The sequence below is a fragment of the Neoarius graeffei genome, chromosome 25 (genome assembly GCF_027579695.1).
Source record: "Neoarius graeffei isolate fNeoGra1 chromosome 25, fNeoGra1.pri, whole genome shotgun sequence".
Classification (NCBI taxonomy): Eukaryota; Metazoa; Chordata; class Actinopteri; order Siluriformes; family Ariidae; genus Neoarius; species Neoarius graeffei.
In genome coordinates, this window is record NC_083593.1 from 1475259 (window position 1) to 1498893 (window position 23635).

At 42.8% G+C, this 23635-nt stretch overlaps 4 protein-coding genes across 4 annotated transcripts in view; 2 read left to right on the forward strand and 2 right to left on the reverse strand.

The window, feature by feature from the left end:
- Positions 1–23635, reverse strand: part of rps25 (ribosomal protein S25) — a 389269-nt gene that overhangs the window by 134740 nt on the left and 230894 nt on the right. The window lies entirely within an intron of this gene.
- Positions 1023–7987, forward strand: dcps (decapping enzyme, scavenger). The gene is made up of 6 exons (XM_060908314.1): positions 1023–1206; positions 5606–5756; positions 5967–6112; positions 6820–6933; positions 7187–7297; positions 7562–7987. The coding sequence occupies exons 1-6, from the start codon at positions 1024–1026 to the stop codon at positions 7826–7828; spliced, it is 972 nt and encodes a 323-aa protein (XP_060764297.1). The 5' UTR covers position 1023; the 3' UTR covers positions 7829–7987.
- On the forward strand, positions 10432–14166 carry kcnj1b (potassium inwardly rectifying channel subfamily J member 1b). Its single transcript, XM_060909446.1, has 3 exons — positions 10432–11134; positions 11253–11417; positions 12568–14166. Exons 1-3 carry the CDS (start codon positions 11074–11076, stop codon positions 13701–13703), a joined length of 1362 nt encoding a protein of 453 aa, XP_060765429.1. The 5' UTR covers positions 10432–11073; the 3' UTR covers positions 13704–14166.
- Positions 16339–18413, reverse strand: smtlb (somatolactin beta). Its single transcript, XM_060909248.1, has 4 exons — positions 18093–18413; positions 16967–17080; positions 16661–16840; positions 16339–16536 (listed from the first exon to the last, which is right to left on the reverse strand). Exons 1-4 carry the CDS (start codon positions 18300–18302, stop codon positions 16339–16341), a joined length of 702 nt encoding a protein of 233 aa, XP_060765231.1. The 5' UTR covers positions 18303–18413.

The window sequence follows — 23635 nt, forward strand, 5'->3', positions numbered from 1 at the left end:
GTGGTGTAGTGGTTAGCGCTGTCGCCTCACAGCAAGAAGGTCCGGGTTCGAGCCCCGTGGCCGGCGAGGGTCTTTCTGTGCGGAGTTTGCATGTTCTCCCCGTGTCCGCGTGGGTTTCCTCCGGGTGCTCCGGTTTCCCCCACAGTCCAAAGACATGCAGGTTAGGTTAACTGGTGACTCTAAATTGAGCGTAGGTGTGAATGGTTGTGTGTTGCCCTGTGATGACCTGGCAACTTGTCCAGGGTGAACCCCGCCTCTCACCCATAGTCAGCTAGGATAGGCTCCAGCCCGCCTGCCCGCAACCCTGGATAAGCAACTACAGATAATGGATGGACGTTACCATTACATTTAACATCTGTCTGAGAACGCTGATTGATCTGGTAATTACTACCAAACAGGATTTATTCAGTTTTGCTGAGCTGCAAAGACAATTTGTTGTCAACCATCCACTTATACAGGGATTCAAGTTCCGGTCCAAGTTTATGTTCAGTTTCATTTACATCCTTTCCAGATGCAATAATGGTCAAATCATCTGCATGTAGTAACATGTTTTTGACAGCACCTACCATGTCCTTTACATACTAAAAACAGTAAGGGTCCTAAAACTGAACCCTGTGGAACTCCACATGTGATTGATCTTTCACCAGATCATGTGCCATTCATGTCCACGACTTGCTTCCGAGAGTTAAGATTAGAATCAGACCAGTTTACACAATCCTGGTGTCGTCCAGTAGCAGAGGGTTTACCTCAAACAATGTTATGATCAACAGTGTTTAATGCTTTCTGTAAATCCAGAGCAACCCTGACCCAATCATTTCCTTTCTCCACCTCAATGCGAATAAAGTCAGTGAGGTTATTAATTGTAAAACGGTTGCTGGACGCAATTTTTATTTCACACACATCAGAAAAAAAGTGTAAATGTGGACTCATTAAGAATAAATTATTTTAAAGTGTGTGTGTGTGTATATGTACTGTACACCACACAACGCCATTGGTCCTTTCGGTCATGTGATCAAAATCAAAATGGCGACGTTCCAAAATGGCGGCGATTCCGACTCGCAGAAAGCAGCAAAGCGACAGAAAACGGCTGCGGATGGCGCTGGAAGTGACGGCGAGGCCGCAGCGGAGAGGGCCGTATCGGGATTTGAAGTGGGACGGATCCTCCGCGACTCTGTCAGGGAGAAAAACATTTTCGTTCACGGAAAGGTGCGGAGTGAAAACTCGAGAAAGTCTCTCAGATAGCCTGTGAGCTAACGGGACTCGGGCTGCATCTCAAACGGCTGTTCGCCGCCTTCACTCGCGCACTACTGAGTGTGTGAAGTAATGGCTTCTGCGCCCTTTATAGTGAACTACGTGTCTGAGTCGGAGCTGTTTAGGATTCAGCCGACTTTACAGTGAAGTTGCAGAGAGCTACTGATGTCAGGTTTTAGTGCAGACTGGCCGACTCCTCCATAAAACTCCTCCTGGGGAGAAAAGAAAAGTGCGTGAAAGACCTTTTCAGCCGGCCGAGGCTCTGATGCGCGGCTGAAACCGGAAAAACACTGGATCCCAATGAATTGCAAACCATTTTAAATGTATACAGTTAAAGAGTTTTTGAATTGTTGATCTTGTTCTGTCAGTTCCTGTCGGTTATGGGATTCCTGTGTCAGGCCTGAGGGTGAAAAACCTGAAGTAATACTCTGGTCTTGAATTGTAATATAATAACAGTGAAAGGGAAGTCTGAAATCAGATTTTGAGCTGAAAAATCTCCTGCCTGAATATTGCATCCATACAGAGACCCACAGAAAATAACACAAGCGATGCTGTAGAAGAATGTTTATCATTTCTTAAAAGAGTCACAGTGAATGAAAGGATTATTGGATTGCATCAAATGTTTTCCTTCTGTGAGCTCATGTAAAAATACACAGAACTATAATATCATATATAAATTAAATAAAATTTTAATAAGATTTAACCAAAATAACTCAAATACTGCACTGTCTTAGTGCGACTAAAATGCATCTCTCTCACTAAACACTTTCCAACAGTGTTTTTAAAAAGCACTAGAAATCTGATCAAAATCCGATCGGAGTGCAGCAAAGGAATTTGCTCATTTGCAAACTTTGACTGAAAGTTTTCAAGCAAAATGTAAAAATGGCTCTATAAATACTACCATACTATCAAAATATACTCCACAAAGAAATTCACTCGAATGCAAAATTTTAGTCCGACCAAGATTAGATTAGATTAGATTAGATTAGATTAGATTAGATTAGATTAGATAAAACTTTATTGATCCCTTTGGGAGGGTTCCCTCAGGGAAATTAAGATTCCAGCTGCATCATTACAGATAAACAGAGAAAAGAAATAGAGAAAACTTCTAGATAAATTAAAATAAATTAAATATTTACATATACAAATATAAAAAGAATAAGATATGGGGAAGGGGGGCGGCGGCAGGAGAGATATTGCACATTGTCCAGTATTGCTTATTGTCAGTCTCGGCTACTGCTCCTTCCCGTCCTCTGTCCTCCTGTTCCCCCTCCTCGCCCCCAGAGAGGAGTTGTACAGTCTGATGGCGTGAGGGACGAAGGAGTTTTTGAGTCTGTTCGTCCTGCACTTGGGAAGGAGCATTCTGTCACTGAACAGGCTCTTCTGGTTGCTGATGACGGTGTGCAGAGGGTGACTGGCATCGTCCATGATGTTCAATAGTTTGTCCATAGACCTCTTCTCTGCCACCGTCACCAGAGAGTTCAGCTTCATGCCGACCACAGAGCCGGCCCGCCTGATCAGTTTGTCCAGCCTGGATGTGTCCTTCTTGGATGTGCTGCCCCCCCAGCACACCACGGTGTAAAACAGGACACTGGCGACCACAGACTGATAGAACATCCACAGGAGTTTCCTGCAGATGTTAAAGGACCGCAGCCTCCTAAGGAAGTATAGCCTGCTCTGTCCCTTCCTGTATAAGTGTTTGGTGTTGCAAGTCCAGTCCAGCTTGCTGTCCAGCCACAGCCCGAGGTACTTGTAGGAATCCACAGCCTCCACCTCGACTCCCTTGATCAGAACTGGTTGTGACCTTGGTCTGGACCTCCCAAAGTCAATGACCAGCTCCTTGGTCTTCGAGGTTCCTCAGTTGATCTCTGACCTGGTCTGCAGTAATGCATGGAGGAGTCTGTGTGGAGGAGGGGGCTGCTGCGATGACTGGGGGGAGGTGTGTTGAGGGAAGAAGGAGAGATGGCTGCAGTGAGGGAGAGGGTGGGGGGGACGTGGGCTGGTTGAACCGATTTGAAAAAGTCATTCAACTCATTCACCCTCTCCGCTGTCCCCTCAACGACTCTGGTCTTTGTATTGTGGCCTGTGATGGTTTTCACACCTTCCCAGACCTCCCTCATGCTGTTCTTCAGCTTCTGCTCCACCTTTCTCCTGTAGCTGTCCTTAGCTTCCCTCATGCAGTGTTTCACCTCCTGCTGTGCTGCTTTCATCGCCTCCCTATCCCTGCTCCTGAAGGCGGCCTTCTTCCTGTTGAGGACAGCTTTGACTTCCTGTGTTACCCATGGCTTGTTATTAGGGTAACACCATACAGTCTTAGCGGGGGAGACCACGTCTGCACGGAAGTTGAGGTAATCCGTCAGACAGTGTGTCAGCCCCTCTATGTCCTCACAGTGTGGGCTAAGCAGCACATCCCAGTCCGTGATGTCATAACAGTCCCTGAGGGCATCTTCCATTTCAGGGGACCACCTCCTGATGGAGCTAGTTGTTGCAGGCTGCCTTTGAACCAGGGGGGTATACTTCAGCTGTAGATGAACCAGGTTGTGTTCAGACTTCCCTAGTGGGGGGAGGGGTGTGGCTCTGTATGCATCCCTCACATTAGCATACAGCAAGTCAATTGTCCTGTTGTTCCTTGTTGGACAATCCACAGCCTGGTAAAAAGCAGCCAAAGTAGAGTCCAGCGTAGTGTGATTAAAGTCCCCAGAAATGATGATAAATGCCTCAGGGTGCTGTGTCTGCAGCCTTGCTGTGACAGAGTGAATCCTCTCACATGCAGCAGCTGCGTCTGCCCTCGGAGGGATGTAAACACAGATGGTGATCACGTGACTGAACTCCCTCGGCAGATAATATGGCCGAAGGCTAACGGCTAGCAGCTCCAATTCCGGGCAACATAAGACTGTCTTTACAGAGATATGTCCCGGGTTACACCAGCAGTTGTTAACATAAATGATGAGTCCCCCACCTTTGCCTTTCCCGCATGTGTTAGTGTCTCTGTCGGCTCTCACAGCAGTGAATCCCCACAGGTCCACGTTAGCATCCGGTACAAGGTGTGTTAGCCATGTCTCCGTAAAGACAAATAAACTGCTCTCCCGGTAAATCCGCTGATTGTTCAGAGCGGAAAGCTCGTCTACTTTATTCGGCAGCGAGTTCACATTCCCCATGATAACGGAGGGAATGGATGGTTTGTAGCGCCGCCGGTTGTCCGCTAGCCTAGCCTTTAGCTTAGCTCCAGCCTTGCAGCCCCGGGGTTTCCTCCTCAGCTCAGCCGGGATGGGGTGTCGTATCCCGGCTCGTCCCATTGTTTTCAGGGCCAGCAGCTCCTCTCTCGAATAAGGGAGAGAACTGGCTCCTGGTTGTGTGTTAAAGTTAAATATATCCATGTTATATAGTAAAACACACTGTCTTCGTAAGAAGAGCAGAAAAGTGGAAAAAAGAGAGGTTTAAAGAGCTAAATACACTCACTAGTAATCTTTCACTTAAAACCTCAAAACTCTATCAAAATCCATCACTTTCCAGATGCACTTGTAAACTTTCACTTAAAACTTTCAAACATAAATTCAAAATAACACTAAGACACGACCGCACTATTCAAATACACTCACCAAACACATTCTCTGTCCTGCAAAATTTCACTAAACACTTTAGAAGTTGTCCAGTTTGTTTCTGAAATGCTATGGAAGACTAGTTTAATTTCACACTCAAATGTCCATTATATTCTGATTTAAGGTATCTTTACCTTAAAATGTGTAACTGGCTGGTCGAACACTTGCTGATCCACGGAAATTCATTCTCCCAGGCAACCTGATATTTGCATTCATATTCTTGCCGTGTGGTGTTGGGTTTAGTGGCCATGATGAATGACTGCTTGCACAAAATGTCGGACAGCCTGGGTGAATCCTACATTACGGAAGTGACTGTCGTTCTGGTCGTTGATTGGTTAAAAATCAGTTGACGTCAGCAGTGTTTCTCATACGACTCTGATTGGACATAACTGGGAGTATTTTTAACTTGGCAGTAGGGATTTTCCAAAACCGGGAGATTATCCAGTTTTTAACAAATACGATCGGGAGGCGGGAGACGGAGGCTAAAATCAGGAGCCTCCCGCTGAAATCGGGAGGGTTGGCAAGTATGGGATTTTCTTTTTGATGTTCTGTAATTGGGCTACATCTATATTATATTTATTGAAGTTAGTTTCCCAGATACAAATATCTCAAGAGTTTTGAATTAAAAGGAATATAGTTTTTATGCAAAACAGGCTTTCAGATCATTTTGTTATACTTCCCTACACAAGTTAACGAATGTTATTTTCCACTTAAGTTCCTTTCTTCACCTTCTTTTGCAACTTGTTTTTCTTTAGATTGATGACCAGGAGGCTGTGATCATCCTGGAGAAAACACCGATCACACAAGAAATCCTTCCAGAGATGCTGAAGAACAGCACACAGATCCTGGAGATGAAGAATGACATCTACAGCACCTTCCAGCTCCGACCTCCACCGCACCTCAACGGTAAGGCACCTCGATGTCCGGTGGTCAGACACGTGCCCTTCTGATACGGCATAAACTCTGGCTCGGGATCAGATCTGAGTTTCAGGTATTTCTGATGTATTTTCTGCTGTAAATGTGTATGATGTTGACGGACATGACTCAGATCCTGCACGGAGTTTAGGATAAAATCGCAGACGGTTCTTAATTCATCGTGTCTCGCACATTCTGCAGGAATTAAGACCACAATGATCTGCCCAGCAACGGAGAAACATGTGAAGAAGTATCTGCGTCAAGAGATGTTCCTCATCGAGGAGACTGAGGAAGACTATCAGTCCATTACTCTTCCCTACATCACCAGCCAGAGCTTCAGTGTGCAGGTTGGTCTTGTCTGAGAATGGACTACTCGTGCTTATGTAAGGTGACGCTCAGCTTGGCAAATTTACCCATAATGCTCCATGCTGAAGTCAGTTCGGCTGCCGAATGAGCAGAACCACAGTGAAATGTGATGAACCTTCTGTAAACTGAACTGGGGGGAGGATGGAAATTAGAACCGATCTGAATGGTAAAAAAAAAAGTTTTCTGATTAATATCTGTGGAATTTCTTGTCTACTGGGACAAAATGTTCAGTCATAGTCCAGTCGAGTTTTCCTCACTTTAAAAGCCCAGGTGGATTCAAGAGCATTGCATTTTAAGTAACTGAAGCAATTTTCATTCATGTTCCTTCACACACTCATTTTCTTCTCACTATTTCGCCGAAACTTCTGTTTCTCCTTGTGACTCGTAAAATCTGTCCTCTTGTGGTCGGGTCAAATCCCAAAAGACTTCTGACATTTGAAAATGCACATCTGCCTTTTGTGTGTGGGTGTATTTATTTATTTATTTAATATTCTAATAAAATATTGTACACTTGGCTGTGTTTGGGATCGTGACCCACCATCGAACTGAGAACCTCCTGGCCGTGTTCCGTGATAAGATAATCCTGAGCTCATATTTGTTGCTGAGTCACAAAGAGGATTGATTTAGTCTGAGGACTGTGTTTTATAACGCTGAAGGCAATAAAGACATGTTTGGTTTTCTCCTGCAGTGGGTTTACAACATCTTGGAAAAGAAAGCCGAGGCAGATCGGATCGTTTTCGAAGATCCAGACCCGCAGGTTGGATTTGTCCTTCTGCCAGATTTCAAATGGGACCAAAAGCAGGTTTGTGAATGAAATGAAATGATGATTTCACTCAATATCAACAACATGATTATCATAACAACATGGTTTTATTGTACTTTAGACGCCAGACATATCGTGAGGTAACGGTGTGCCTTATCGCTGGACTGAATCGCTGAACAGTGTCATTGAATGTGTGATGAATAATGAAAGAGTTTGTTTTTTATTTGTTTGGTGAAATGGAAGAAATTTAATAGCAGGACTCAGTTGTGGAGCTTTGTTTCTCCCATTTCAGCTCGATGACTTGTATCTGATTGCAATTGTACATCGAAGGGACGTAAAGAGTTTGAGAGATCTCACGCCTGATCATCTTCCTTTACTGAGAAACATCCGTGAGAAAGGACTGGTAAGTACGAAAGAGCTGGTGAAGCTCATAATGGGATTATCAGAGAGGTTTTACAACGGGTTTAAAAGATCATAGTGATTTAAATTTATGTGAAATCTTAAAGTCATACTTCTAGGAGTGAGGGTTATTTTGGCAAAGGTGAAAAACAGTGTTGCGAGGTGTGGTGGTTTCTTCCCCCCTCCCCTTGAATGTACTCTTGGTATTGAGGAGCACGGCTCTCGATCAGTGTAGAAAATGTTTGAAATGCGCCCTGACTCCTCACAGGAGGCCATCATGAAGCGCTTCAGCATCCCGGCGTCTAAACTGCGAGTGCTGCTGCACTACCAGCCGTCCTACTACCACCTCCACGTGCACTTCATTTCGCTGGATTACGAAGCTCCAGGGTGTGGCGTGGAGAGAGCGCACCTGCTCACTGACGTCATCCAGAACCTGCAGGACCAACCCAAGTACTACTGCAAACGCACACTGACCTTCCCGATCCGGGCCGACGACACCCTGCTGACCAAGTTCAAGGAAGCCGGGAGAGTCTAGAGCGTTCCTTTTAAATCGCGCGTGTGTGTACAGCGATCGTGTCTTCCCATAAGCCTGACAAAGTCGTCTCTGATTTCTCAGTTTTATATTTTCACACCTCAGTCATGTACCCTGTGTGTGTGTGTGTGTGTTGTTTTAAATAAAATATTGAATCATTAATGCTGCTGTGCTCTGATCTTCAAACACAGTCCCACTGGTGGATGAATGCTGCTTTTTAAACACATTTTTTTTTTTTCTGTATGACATATATTTTTGCTTTTCTCTCTATTTTGTCCTACATCCATCTCCCAACTGGTTTCAACTAGATCACTAGAAAGAAAGCAAAAAGCTTTGTAGTGCTGAATGTAATTTTATTGCTCTTTTAGCACGGGGCCGTGGGAGCACGCTGTGAAAATTAATTTTGTTGCAAAGCCGAGGGGCCTCACATCTTTGAGAGGATTTAGTTCAGACTTATTAAACACACACACATTCTTTACAGCTTTGTATAGAGTGAATAAATGCAGTTAGGGAGAAAAGCACTAATTTAAACAGTATCGGACAACACTTGTGTTAGGCGTGCACTTGTGATCGGACCTGTAAAAATCATCACATAATTGCCTAATCACAACGATTTGACCGGAGTGTGAGTTTTTTTTTTTTTTTTCCTATTCTTTGTTTCCAGGTAGAAAGTACATTTCCATTTCTAAACCTTGGATTTATTCCTGTATGTTATTCCTCATGTACATCCAGATGATGACAAAGAAAAAACACCCAAAGTTATAAAAGTACTAATTATTTGTTCAACCTTCCCAAACCACCGTAACATCAGTGATCCTTGGCATTGATTCATCACACATTTGGAGCGATGAGCACCGTGCTTCTGAAAGATATTCCCTCTTTGTTTTGATGAGTGATGATGATGATGATGATGATAATTTGGTGAGTATGTAGATCAACTCGTATCATGATCAAATCATTTTCATCCTCAAAACATTCAGTGAGCCCTTGAGTGCTGGGTGTAGGGGTGGGGCTATCCTGAAAGAGACCACGCCCACACAGGTATCAGTCACTACATTTACATGCACATCCAAATCGAGCTGCTGTCGGTAATCGAGCTGAAGGTCCCAGCAGGGGTGCCAGAGAAATCCAATCCTACATGCACACAATGAAATCGGGCTATTGTGTGAGGTGCATTGTGCACCCGAGCCACAGGTGGCGCTACACACCCCATCGTGTTGGTACACTTCCGGTTGTCGTCATGAAGAAGAGCTTTTCAAGAGTGTAAACAAAGTTATCAGTTCCGTGTTCTCCATTGCGCGTTTTTCTCCCGTCCATGAATTTTAATATATTCAACTCCTTAAGCTGAATGAGCATGAACTCTGTCTCCTCATTGCTCCAGAAGTGCACGTTTCTGCTTGCCTGTAGCAGTGGGGGCGTGGTCAAGCGCCGGTCTGTGACAGGAGGGCGGAGCCAGGGAAGGTGAGTGGCAGAATCACTACACCTGACGGTAATTAACCTGTGTTTGTGTGTCTTCCCAGTAACCGCGCCCTATTTAAGGAGGCAGAGGGAGAGCAGAGGGGACAGCTCATCCCGGGACTAGAACACAGCGCGCGTGTGTTTTTCTCTCAAGAATAAAAGTAGGCTGTTAAACTGAAAAGTCTGACAATAAAAAGCCTATTAGTACCAGGAGCTTTGTCCTGCCGTCCTCTGTGCTCCACCCACACTTCAGAGAGCTCTACATCGTCATTTTCTCTTCTTCGTTTGTTCCTCCTGACCTCTTCTGCTGCTCGCTACTACTGTTGTCATGCCGACCGAGGCTGTTGTGTTTCCCGCTTGTGGTCTCGTCACTCGTCACTTCTGGAAGTAGCTCAACAACTAGCTCGATAGGGTTTACATGCACAAAGTAGCTCGGCAGAAATCGCATAAACTAGGTCGTGTAGCTCGATTCCGAGAAATCAAGTTCGGTTCAATTTCAGCCGAATTAAGGTGTATACATGGCATTTTGAACTTCGATTTCAGTCGAGCAACGGCAGAAATTCGATTCTCTCTGTGTTTCCTCATGGGATAATGGTGATCAGGACTGATCTGGATGCGGTGTAACTGAACCACTGGTCTTTTTTTTTTTTCCCCCTCCTTTGTCACTGGCATGTAATTTAAGAATTCCATAACCTCTTTTAGCAGAATTATTTATTTCAGAAAGTGATCTGGATTGTGTCCAGGTTTTTGTAGCTGTCAGCTCATGCATCTGTCTATCATTTTATAATTTATAGGAAGAGGAGTTTTGCGGCGGCACGGTGGTGTAGTGGTTAGAGCTGTCGCCTCACAGCAAGAAGGTCCTGGGTTCGAGCCCCGGGGCCGGCGAGGGCCTTTCTGTGCGGAGTTTGCATGTTCTCCCCGTGTCCGCGTGGGTTTCCTCCGGGTGCTCCGGTTTCCCCCACAGTCCAAAGACATGCAGGTTAGGTTAACTGGTGACTCTAAATTGAGCGTAGGTGTGAATGTGAGTGTGAATGGTTGTCTGTGTCTATGTGTCAGCCCTGTGATGACCTGGCGACTTGTCCAGGGTGTACCCCGCCTTTCGCCCGTAGTCAGCTGGGATAGGATCCAGCTTGCCTGCCACCCTGTAGAAGGATAAAGCGGCTACAGATAATGAGATGAGATGAATGAGGAGTTTTGCAGCTACATCTGCCTTACAGGAGGATTCTAATTTGTGTTAGAATGTGTCTGTATGATATGCAATTATTAATTAAATACTCTCTACACACTTTAATTGCACACAGTTTGACTCTATTCCTCTAATTCCATGATTTCTGATGGTGACTGTTTGCACCAGAACTCATTTCGGAGTTTCACAGCAGTAGGAGCGATCACTTTTACAAACTACACTGATGATGTTTTTTCTTTCTCTCATGTCAGTATTATAGGTTTGTTTTTTGTGCAGGTTTGTGACATATGATTTCAATTGACGTGTCACTCTGTGAAATGTGGAAAGAGTTAAGTGGAGTGAGTACTTAAAAGACACCACGTAGTATTTTGTGTCGACAGCTGATTTTGGTTTGGTTGTTGTTGGGAATATGTGAACATGCTAAAAGCGAGCATGGACACGAGAGGCAGGTGTGTGGGGTTCAGAGGATAAAGGCAAATATGACTGAAGGGTTGCTTTGTCAAGTTTTAGGCCCCTCTGGGGTAAAATCCAAGCAGTGGGAAGGCTCTTTGGAGGGATTTTTTTTTCCCCATCAGATGGCGTTCCTGATGGAAGAAGAAGAAAAATGAGTCCAAGAAGTCGGGTACACCCTCAAACAGGACGGGTTAATTTTCAGTCGTATCAAGGTACCATAATAGTCATAATTGTATGTTTTTGTTTTCTTATTTATGAGGTAATGTGTACACGTAAAATATTTTGAACATCTTTTCCTCTTTGTCGATGATGGCATGTGCTTGGGATTAGGGCATTTCAGTGCGGATTACTTGTTTCGAGGCACTCCGACGGTGTTTTGTGAGACGGAGAGGTGGAAGGACAGAAGTTCCTCCTTGCCTTTTACATTTTGTTTCATGCTTTTAAAAGTTGAAGAGCACTTTGGTAGATCTGGTGCGAATCTCTGCGTCAGTGGAGGTAAGTTCCTTTTTATTTTTGGTGAATTTTTCCATTGTATCTCACTAATCAAGCTAATTGTTGATGTTAAGTGTCTGATAGAATCTCAGCAATGGAAATGATTGACGTGTTCTGTTGCATTCTGGCTCTGAAATTTGTAGTTAAGAAATTAGACGTTTACTGCATGCCATCAGAGAAAAGTTATCTTGCTTTAGATTGTGGAGAGTAGCTTTGAACCACACACTTGTTTTTATTAATTTGTTCTATAACAGGGGTTTTCAAAGTGTGGGAGAGTCAGCCCCCCCCCCCCCAGAGAGCAAATAAACAACAGCGCCCCCTTTACAATTTTTGTTGTTGCTATACTTAATGTTCCATTCATATTTAAAAAAAATGGCTGTTGTACACTATTTTTTTTCTGTTACACATTTTAAACATCTGTGCTTTTTAAAACATCTTTTTTTACACATTTTAAACATCTGTGCTTTTTAAAACATCTTTTTTTACACATTTTAAACATCTGTGCTTTTTAAAACATCTTTTTTTACACATTTTAAACATCTGCTTTTTTAAAACATTGTTTTACACATTTTAAACATCTGTGCTTTTTAAAACCTCTTTTTTTACACATTTTAAACACCTGTGCTTTTTAAAAAAAAAAACATCTTGTTTTACACATTTTAAACACCTGTGCTTTTTTAAAACATATTTTTTACACATTTTAAACATCTGTGCTTTTTTAAAAAACATCTTGTTTTACACATTTTAAACATCTCATAGCATCGTTAGCTAGCACCTCTTGGCAGACAACACACTGTGGCAGTGGAGCATCTTCAGATCCAGTCCATGAAAATCCAAACTTTAAATAATCGTGGTCATACTTCCTTCTTTTTTTGCTTGGCCCAGACTCTGTCTCCTCACTCACTGTAGCTTTAGGTACTAAAAATCGATCCAGTTTGTCTCTGGCAAAGGCTAGCTGAAGTTCGCTAAATGTCCGCAATAGTAACTTATTCTGGTTTATTTTTCCTCACGTTGCGCCCCCTAGGGGAGGCGCACCCCACACTTTGAAAAGCGCTGTTCGATAAAATCTACTACCAGATCATGGCAGAATGTTGTTCCATCATCTTCCCTGTATTTCTATGTTGACCTTTTTTTGCTTCTTTTTCCAATGAAGGAATGTTGCAGTTCATCCGTAAGGAGGTTCATAATCATGAAGTGGAACGCAGGATTCGACGAACGCGCCTCGTGACCAAGGACGGCCACTGTAACATTGAATTTGGCAATGTTGCGTATCATAGCCATTTTGCTTACCTCATGGACTTTTGGACCACCTTTGTTGAGATCCAATGGTGTTTTGTTATACTTTTCTTTGTCACTGCTTTCACGGGGAGCTGGTTCGTCTTTGGCCTGCTGTGGTACTTCATTGCAAAAAGCAACGGAGACCTGGAGGGAGAGAACATTCCTGATGGGCATTTAAAGTGTATCGAGAACGTAAACGATCTCACAAGTGCCTTTCTGTATTCCTTAGAGACACAGACGACCATTGGATATGGTGGACGAGCTTTGACGGGTCACTGTGCTGAGACAGTAGCCCTTCTGGTCGTCCAGTCTCTAATGGGTGCCATTATAAACTGCTTCATGTGTGGCCTGATTCTCGCCAAAATCTCACTCCCAAAAAATCGAGCCAAGACTGTTATCTTTAGTGACACGGCTGTGATCTGTTTGAAAAACGAAAGGCTGTGCTTGCAGATCAGAGTCGCCAACCTTCGGAAGACATTGCTTATTGGCAGCCATATTTACGGCAAGCTCTTGAAAACCAGTGTCACTCCAGATGGAGAGCCCATCATCCTGGACCAGGTCAATGTTGACTTCCTGGTGGATGCTGGCAAGGATAACCTCTTCTTTGTTTGTCCACTAACTCTGTACCATGTAATTGACGGTTCTAGTCCTTTTTCAGAGATGACTGTTGATACACTTCTGCAGCAGGAGATTGAGCTGGTGGTCTTCCTGGAGGGTATGGCGGAATCCACGAGTTCCTCCTGCCAGGTCCGCACATCCTACATCCCACGTGAGATCCAGTGGGGTTACTGCTTCCTGCCCATCATCTCACGAACCGAAGGGGGCAAATACCATGTCGACTTCTCTAATTTCTCTAAAACTGTTCCAGTAGCCACACCTCACTGCCCCAGCTGCTATCTAAATAAACCAAACAAAGATCTTGTTCTTCACCAGCATGAGCAGCAAGGCATCGACAATCCTGGGTTTGAGATAGTTATGACTGAAGGTTTTGCAGACAATGTGCAAAAGTGATGGAGATGGCTGGAGAACCCCCTGTCCTGCACATTTTAGTGGTTTCCCTGCTCAAACACACACCCATTTCAGAAAAGGTGTTGAAGCAGGAAAAAACGCAAAAATGTGCCGGACAGGGTTGGGAACCTGAGGCCAAGAACAAAGTGCTGCTTTGAAACAACAGAACATGACTGAACTTTGAAGAGGCATCATTGTTGAGGATCAAGCTGAGCAATCATTACCAGTTAGTCAGGATATGGTGTGCTCCGATTTATAGAAAGGACAAATAAGGGTGTTCCTCAGGGTTCTGCACTTGGGCCTCTCCTGTTCCCAATATTTGTTACCTTTTGGGAGATAACTGCAGTGTAGTTAGAAAATTTTTATGCATAAATATAGATAGAAATAATCAACTGACATTCCATTGTAACTTCCTGTTTAAAAGTTTGGATTTCAAATAATTTTCTTGAACGTTAAAGACTGTCAGGAGCCCAAATCTCACTTTTTAAAAGTTGTATATTTTTTCTTAATTCAATGTTTCAGTTGTCTTGATTTTAAAAAATAAAAAATTACTTCCTGAAAATAAATAAATAAATACAGTGGTGCTTGAAAGTTTGTGAACCCTTTAGAATTTTCTATATTTCTGCATAAATATGATCCAAAACAACATCAGATTTTCACACAAGTCCTAAAAGTAGATAAAGAGAACCCAGTTAAACAAATGAGACAAAAATATTATACTTGGTCATTTATTTATTGAGGAAAATAATCCAATATTACATATCTGTGCGTGGCAAAAGTATGTGAACCTCTAGGATTAGCAGTTAATTTGAAGGTGAAATTAGAGTCAGGTGTTTTCAATCAATGGGATGACAATCAGGTGTGAGTGGGCACCATGTTTTATTTAAAGAACAGGGATCTATCAAAGTCTGATCTTCACAACACATGTTTGTGGAAGTGTATCATGGCATGAACAAAGGAGATTTCTGAGGACCTCAGAAAAAGCGTTGATGCTCATCAGGCTGGGAAAGGTTACAAAAGCATCTCTAAAGAGTTTGGACTCCACCAATCCACAGTCAGACAGATTGTGTACAAATGGAGGAAATTCAAGACCATTGTTACCCTCTCCAGGAGTGGTCGACCAACAAAGATCACTCCAAGAGCAAGGCGTGTAATAGTCGGCGAGGTCACAAAGGACCCCAGGGTAACTTCTAAGCAACTGAAGGCCTCTCTCACATTGGCTAATGTTCATGAGTCCACCATCAGGAGAACACTGAACAACAATGGTGTGCATGGCAGGGTTGCAAGGAGAAAGCCACTACTCTCCAAAAAGAACATTGCTGCTCATCTGCAGTTTGCTAAAGATCACGTGGACAAGCCAGAAGGCTATTGGAAAAATGTTTTGTGGACGGATGAGAGCAAAATAGAACTTTTTGGTTGAAATGAGAAGCGTTATGTTTGGAGAAAGGAAAACACTGCATTCCAGCATAAGAACCTTATCCCATCTGTGAAACATGGTGGTGGTAGTATCATGGTTTGAACCTGTTTTGCTGCATCTGGGCCAGGACGGCTTGCCATCATTGATGGAACAATGAATTGTGAATTATACCAGCGAATTCTAAAGGAAAATGTCAGGACATCTGTCCATGAACTGAATCTCAAGAGAAGGTGGGTCATGCAGCAAGACAACGACCCTAAGCACACAAGTCGTTCTACCAAAGAATGGTTAAAGAAGAATAAAGGTAATGTTTTGGAATGGCCAAGTCAAAGTCCTGACCTTAATCCAATGGAAATGTTGTGGAAGGACCTGAAGCGAGCAGTTCATGTGAGGAAACCCACCAACATCCCAGAGTTGAAGCTGTTCTGTACGGAGAAATGGGCTAAAATTCCTCCAAGCCGGTGTGCAGGACTGATCAACAGTTACCGCAAACGTTTAGTTGCAGTTATTGCTGCACAAGGGGGTCACACCAGATACTGAAAGCAAAGGTTCACATACTTTTGCCCCTCACAGATATGTAATATTGGATCATTTTCCTCAATAAATAAATGACCAAGTATAATATTTTTGTCTCATTTGTTTAACTGGGTTCTCTTTATCTACTTTTAGGACTTGTGTGAAAATCTGATCTTTTAGGTCATATTTATGCAGAAATATAGAAAATTCTAAAGGGTTCACAAACTTTCAAGCACCACTGTGTATATATATAAAAAATATATATAATTTTTTTTTTTGGGGGGGGCAAGTAACTGTGACTCATTGTGACATGTGACAGCGACAAATCAACATGAATACCAATTCACTGTGAGAGCTGGTGGAGGCTGCAGTGAAACTTTTTTTCTTCTGCCTGATCGTTACTGATGGCAAAATTGCTTCCAAATACGAGTGTTGAAGTTGAAACCATTCAGTTTTAATTGATGATAAATGCATGTGGGATAGAAACATGAAGTCAACATTCTTTTCGTTGTAAGAGACTTTCCGTCATTTTAAGTTCATGCAGGAATAGCACAGCAAAAACTACAGACAGACGAGCATTCATTTTAAAATAAATTTGCAGATCTTTATTGTGAATGTATAGAGTTTATCTAGACGTTCAGATGTTTATTCATGGATGTGAAATTCCATTTCCCTCAAAAGCCCACCATCGATCTTTTCACATGGTTAGAGAAGGGAGCAGCTCAGGTGATGTGTTTGGCGGCATCTAATCAGTTTTAGAAATGTCTCCATCTTGTGCGCATCCTTTTTGAAGCAGGAGAACACAGTGTAGTCCCTCAGCATGTGCTCTGCCATGGCAGGAACAACAGCATGGCGCACCACACTCTCATTATCTTTCAGCTCCAGACTTCCTTCATCCAGCATCTGTGCATACGAGTGAAACAGTTACAGAATGCAGAATTTCAGCTGCTTTGGTTACATTTGGTCATAGGGTGCTTTAGGACCTCAAGGAAAAGACTACCCACCCACCCAGATTCCTTGAACGTACCTTACTCATAAGGACAAGCACTCCCTGCTTAAGGTTCATCAGCTTGGTTGACATCCACTTGGTCTTGTTGAGGAGGGAGCTGGGGGCATTGTCGTACCTGTCGAGAGAATCCTGCAGGTCAGCCAGGGGATCGATCCAGAACTGAACCAGAATCAAGATCGAGTGGAGGAGCCATTTATCCTGCAACAATGAAGAACCCGCAGATTTCCTCAGTAAGTCCCATAAAACTTCTTTAATGCTCTGTGATTAACTCAAATGTCTCTCATAGACCGGTTCCTGAAAAAACAATGCAATGATGGAACCTACCGAAATTTGTTGAATTTCGATTTTGGATGTTGGGACATGCAGAAGATGGGACGTGCAAGAGTTGCCTCCATAACCTTGATGATTGGATATCGATAAAGGGATGAACATCTCCTCCTGCAAATCATCAGGAAGCTGCTGACACTTGAGACACATTTAGCAAAGGTGGAATGCAACCTGAGCAGAGATCTGAACAGGTGAGAGTTAAGTGCCTTCTATCAGAGTCTGGTTTATTGGCACTCCTGGGATCTAAAATCAGAACCCTCATAGTCTGGTCACTGTAACACTAGCTTGGTTTCGGTCCTAGTTGACCAGTCGTCACCAGTGCGTCAGAAGAAGTAATGATTCTTCTGAACATGCAATGGACAAATATGAGGTTCCCCAAGGTTCTGCACGAGGTCCTCTTCTGTTTTGTGTAACCCGTTTTCTGATGTGACGAGTATTTGTAATTGTTTATTGTTAATCTGTTTCCTATTCTAATTCTATTTCCCAACATTTAAACAACACTGACCAGGATAAATCAGCGATGAAGATGAATAAATTAATATGGTATATACATGGCACAATGCTGTACAAGCACCCAGTATAGTCCCATGTTAATTGACATGTTCATCAACTTGGCTTTTTTTTTTTTCAGTAAAAAAAAAAAAAATTCAGCTTCTGCAAATTTTTTTTGTTGGTTCCTGAAGGTCGTATGAGATTCCAGTCCTGAGGAACACTTAAACAAACAAAACTAACCTTGTTGTTCATTGTGTTGTAATCGGGAGATAAATTGATGGTGGAATCAAGTGGTTGACCGTCTCCCTTCTTTGGTTTATGCGAACAGCATGGAGAGCTGAACTCTGGTACTATGCTCTTGCCAAGGGTTCTTCACAGGGTTCATGGAAAGGTTTTAGGGTTAAAATTTAGTTTTCTACTTAGAATTTTTTTGACAAGGAAACCCACTGTTCTACACAAGAAGCATTAAGGGTTTTGACAGAGGCAGTATTAAATAACGTTTCATCAAAATTTGATAAAGGTTTTCATTAATATCGTGACATTGTGATGGCAGTAATCATGATGAAGTTCTGCCCACACTGAGCTCCTTCACATCCAAAATCTCAGTTGAACCTCAGGTGTATTTACTCACAAACAATGCCTTGGCCTCCTCTGAGATGCGATAGATGAGTTCAGCATGCTGGATGGCTCGATCCAGAAGTTTCTCAACAGAAATTGAGCATTGTGCTCCTGTAGGATCGCGATCTGAGCAGGCCAGAGGTGATCCCAGTAAATCATTTACAGAGCATAACAAGATCCCCATCCAAACCTGAAGAACTGCAGCACAAAGCCAAAACACCATTTTGAAAGATTTGTTACAGGTGTGTTACAGTGCAAACACTCGGTGATGTGCTGTTCTTGGAAAATAATCAGTGACAGGGTGGTGTCATGAAACTATTGAAGCACTCCGGAGTTGATTATTTTCCTTTAACAGCACATCCTGAAGTGTTTTATTCCTCTTGTACAACAGCTATTTTGGCAGACGATTACACTTTTTATAAGGCGGTTCTCGTTGTCTCTTACAGTATCAAAGTTCTAATTAGTTGTTCCCTCATCTCCTCTTTTCTCTTTCTTTTCTCTGTTTCTGGAGACTCCTTCCATAAACGTTAATTCAACATCATGGGTTATGTTGCGTGTCCACCACACAACATTACAACGAATGTGTTCATATAATCCTGTGATTTGTGGCTGCACTGCTGTCAGAGCTGCTGTTATAAAAAATTAATCAACATTTTTTGATCATTGTCATGTAAGCTCTATTTAATCAAGTGATGGGTAAATAAAACCATATAAACATATTAGATGTCTTCTGTCATTGATTATGATGTTGATACTGTACCTTTGGTCTTGTTCATGATTGTAGAATGTAAGAAGAGTTTTTTTTGTCTCAATCCGCTACTGTTCCTGTGTTGTTGTGGGGCAGTGACACCTTTTATACACCGGCCCTTCAGTGACTAAACCAAAGGTTTTTCAGTTCTAACGTAAATGGTAAGGTGATAGCTTGGGTCAATGATTTTATGCATTGTCTTTGACAGAGGGACATGAATCCTGGAACATCGTGCCCAGCTGCGATTTCTCAAAATGTATAAAATAAAGGATTTAGTGCAGTTCGACAAAGGTCGGAATTAAACCAGGGTATAAATACTGACTGACTTGATATTGGCAAGGAAGGAAGTCATGCCTTGGGTTTCAAAATGATAGATTTCCTGCTCACACTTTTATTATTGATTATAACTTTGGAAACTCTTTTAACTGTAAAAGAAATGATACGAATGCAGTATGTTAATAATACGTTCATTCGCCAGTTCAGTGGGAAAGTGAAAGCTCGAATGCGATGCCTGTAGTGGGGGTCTGAGACTCTGTGGGGCCCCGATGCACTCTGAGGGACATTTAGGGTGTGAACGCTGGATAAGCACAACTGATGACACATTCTGTGCTGTGACTCGACATCCTCGAAACAGGACTTTTCTCAGTGGATGATGTGCAAAGATGTTGGCTCATTGAGATCATATTTAGAGCAGAAAATGTCTGTTGTTTTGTTGTACTGTGGTTAAACCAGGCGCTCTTTCTGAAGAACCACAGTTCATCTCACCACACATAGATGTTAGGGGTGTGGCTTTGAGATACTTGGTTATAAAAATGCAGAAAGCAGACACCGAGTGCTCCAACAGAACCAAATGATGATTTCAAATAAATAACGCAATGAGCAGTGTTTGTATCTGTGAGTATACAGGCTGAAGGTTTTTATATTTACACTGTGTGTGCTGACAGTTACGCCGAATGTTGTGTTGCATGTATGACAGTTACAGGTAGCGAACCTGACTGTATTACGATATCCAGCTGTCATACGGTAGCAAGAAGGGGCCCCACTTTGGGGGTTTTGGGGCAGCGATGTACTGTTTACTGATGGTTTAGAGCCATCAGTGCAAAATGTGCCAATATGAGTGGCCACCAGGGGGCGCATTTCCCCAAATATTTTGAAAACGATTGGCTGGTTTGCTTCTCCTGATGGTGCATCACTGGATGCCTGGTCCTATGTTTTGACCCAAAACCCAGAAAGTTCATTTTGGTTTCTAAAATGAAGCAGCTTCTTCCTCCAGGTGCCTGAGCTACTGATTTGTCCACCCTTTTCTAACGCTAACCTTTTCTGACTGATTTCAGAAGAAACCTTTATTCGTCACATGCACACTTAAAGCACAGTGAAATTCATCCTCTGCATTTAACCCATCTGAAGCAGTGAACACACACCCAGAGCAGTGGGCAGCCCAGAGCGCCCAGGGAGCAGTCAGGGGTTTGGTACCTCGCTCAAGGGCACCTCAGCCCAAGGCCGCCTCACGTCAACCTAACTGCATGTCTTTGGATTGTGGGGGAAACTGGAGCACCCGGAGGAAACCCACACAGGACATGCAAACTCCACACAGAAAGGCCCTCGCCGGCTGCTGGGTTCGAACCCGGAACCTTCTTGCTGTGAGGCGACCGTGCTAACCACTACACCACCGTGCCGCCTTTCTCTTCACTTTTCACATTTCACCTCTTCCTTACTCTCCTTGAGATGGTGGAAAATCTTCAGCTGATATCACTTACATACTCCTGGATCATATTACAGGAAGATCCACAAAAATAAACGCTGTAATGCTATTCCTCCATGTGTGACGCGCAGTACTGGCTGATTTCAAAGAACATTAACACTTATTGGGCAAATATTTCTTTAGTTGTCTTTACCAACAAGCATGGGCGGCGCCGGGGGGGAAAGGTTAGAACAATTCTAGGGGCCCAGCACTGCTATGGGGCCCTTTAAGGGGCTGATAATATGCTTTTAATGATTTTAATAAGACTTTTTTGAAATAACAACAATGCAATATTCCATCTGGTAAAATGAGCTAATTGAACAAGATTGTCTATTTCTTGAGTTCTTCAACATTTTGTCATTTAACCCTCCCCCTTTTGCGAAATGGTACGGTCCGGTTCTGGTAGAAGCGCGATGCGTTAAATCTGTGTGCTGATCAGTGCAACGCTACTTGCTGCTGTGTCGCGGTGCAGCAGCCAGCCAGCCAGCAGTGGAGTGCGTACAGTCTATGATCGCTAAATATGAAGAGTGGCTGTCAAAAACGTAAAGAAAGGCAGCTGAAAGCTGAGAGGGACCGGAGAGGCAGGCAACTGGTCACTCAGTTTTTCCCAAAGAAAGGTAGCTATCACTCGTGTGTGTTCAAAATATTAGCGAATGGTAAATGAACAGTATGAACGTGGTTGGATTAGCCTATCAAGAGAACACTTTTACAGTTTGTACAGTGACATTTTTTCCATTTTAATAACTGAACTGACTTGTGTGATAAACAAGATGAAGTATTACGTTATGCTGGTGCTAATAACTAGTGCTAATAACCAGTTTCATAACTAATGGGGTGCCCTAAATATGCACAGATTCAGCCTCAGGGGGACCTCCGCCCTACCAAACCACTGAACCCCCCCTTTGGAGAAGGAGGTAAGCAGCAATACAACCCATAAATGCTTTAGGATTGAAGTTTTTAATGAGCGAGCGCCATATACAGTTTGTTAGATTAAAGTGTTGCTAATAGTTTGCTAGATTAAAGTGTTGCTTAGCAGTCACATCACACATTTCACTACCAATTGTCCTAGCACAAGAAGGCATGTGGCAAAATCTTGAATTTTAATTTGTGATTGTAAATGCACCAGAATTAGTCACTGACCAGTTCTCATCTAGTCCCTGGTAGGTTAATACATAAAATGTAATAACAAAGTCACAAACTCAAGGTCCATGGACTATCAAAAGTCAAATAATGACAATAGTGCAATTGTGACAAGGGTGGGCAAAGTTGGGGGGCCCAAAATTTCTGGCGGCGCCCCTGCCAACAAGCAAAGATGAAACCTTGCATGGATGAAGGGCTTTCAGTGTTACAGTATTGGAGTGTCATGCCGGTGTTGACGTTATTTTTCTCATCCTCTTTGGTGCAAATGAATTTCAGTACACAGTGCAACTCATTAAACCTCATTTAGAAAATCTATCAATGTTAGATCTGTTGTTGAGGCTCAAACAGCCTGTCAGCACTCTGTTCCCTTCATAGGAAACAACTCTCCCTGTGGATGATGGTGATAAATTATACTTTTGGACATCGGACACTTTTTTTCATTCCATATAAATCCGAAGCTGTGGTAGATTAGTGTGAGTGAATGTGATCTTGTGTTGACATCAGTCCTTTGTTTGCTATTCATGATGTGTCGTTACAGGTGGCTTTCCACTGGACAGGTGAGGAGAGGTACGTGGAGGTGACTGAAGAGATCTGGTTTCGCTCTTTGTCTGACCTTTGGGTTTGGTTTGTCTTCTGACGCAAGTAAGGATTTACATGGAAATAATTAAATCATAACATGTGACTCGTCGACACGGAATTATTTTAAGAGATGTGAAAGAATTAAAAAGAAAATACAAACGTTTCACTTCACAGAGAAGATGCAAAGTATTCTTCCTTCCTTCCTTCCTTCCTTCCTTCCTTCCTTCCATCTTTCCTTCTGTTTTTTCTTCTGTAATCCATCCATAAGACTGTAAACCATCCAGAATTCTCCAGATTACCTACCTTTTTATTTTTGCACCTTGTTAAAAAAAGCTTCTTATTGCATCTCACAGCAAAACCCTCCTGCACCCTCCAGTGTTTCTGATTATTTGTGAATGAAATCTTTTTGTTGATCATCCAACACCAAGCTTTTCTATGATCGTTGTTTTTTTGTTATTGAATTAATTCTGACACCTAAATCTTTAACATAATGAAATCTTCATCTTTACGCGCTTTATAACTTCAATTTAATTTTAAGAATTGCAGACTGTGGGAAACTACAAAGCACCATGACTGTTACAAAGCACCGACACCTGAGTCTCCTTCCATTAATGTGAAATAAATCTCTCCAAACTTCACCACATCAACGATTATTAATTTTCTTTGTTAAAGTTTTTTTTAAAATTATTCTTAGATTATGTGGAGTGTCATTGTGTCCTTGGGAATGAGCTGTAACTATAGAAACAACACCACATCAGAACGAGTGGATTAAAGGGATAGTTCGGGATTTTTGACATGAATCTATATGGTATCCCCGTCAGCAGTGTTGTGCATCCACACTGACTTACCCCCGACAGTGTTCTGTGAGCCTAGATATTGTACAGTGTTGGTCAGTGCACAAGTAGTTCCGGCAGGTTTCCTGGGGTCTGCAAAGTAACACGTTTTTCTTCTCAAAACAGCTCGTGTTCGAATGAGTGATTTATTAGCATAACAAAACCCTTGTAGTCCAAAAAGTCACACCTTGTAATTGCTTGGGGCTACTTTCTCTCGATAGCGATCAGTGCGCGCTGTCACTGTTAACAGTTGTGTGCGAGCTAGCCAACAACTTTCATTAGTTGTTCGACAGTGTTTAGCAGCAGCAAATTGCTTTCCTCCTCAGTATACAAGTGCGCTTCCATGGCAGGGAAAAAGAAACTACCACTGCTGCCTATGTAGTGCCCTATTTATACAAATAGGAGTCATTCAGGATTCAGCCATGTTTTTGCTCCGTGTCATGGCTGAATCCTGAATGACTCCTATTTGTATAAATAGGGCACTACATAGGCAGCAGTGGTAGTTTCTTTTTCCC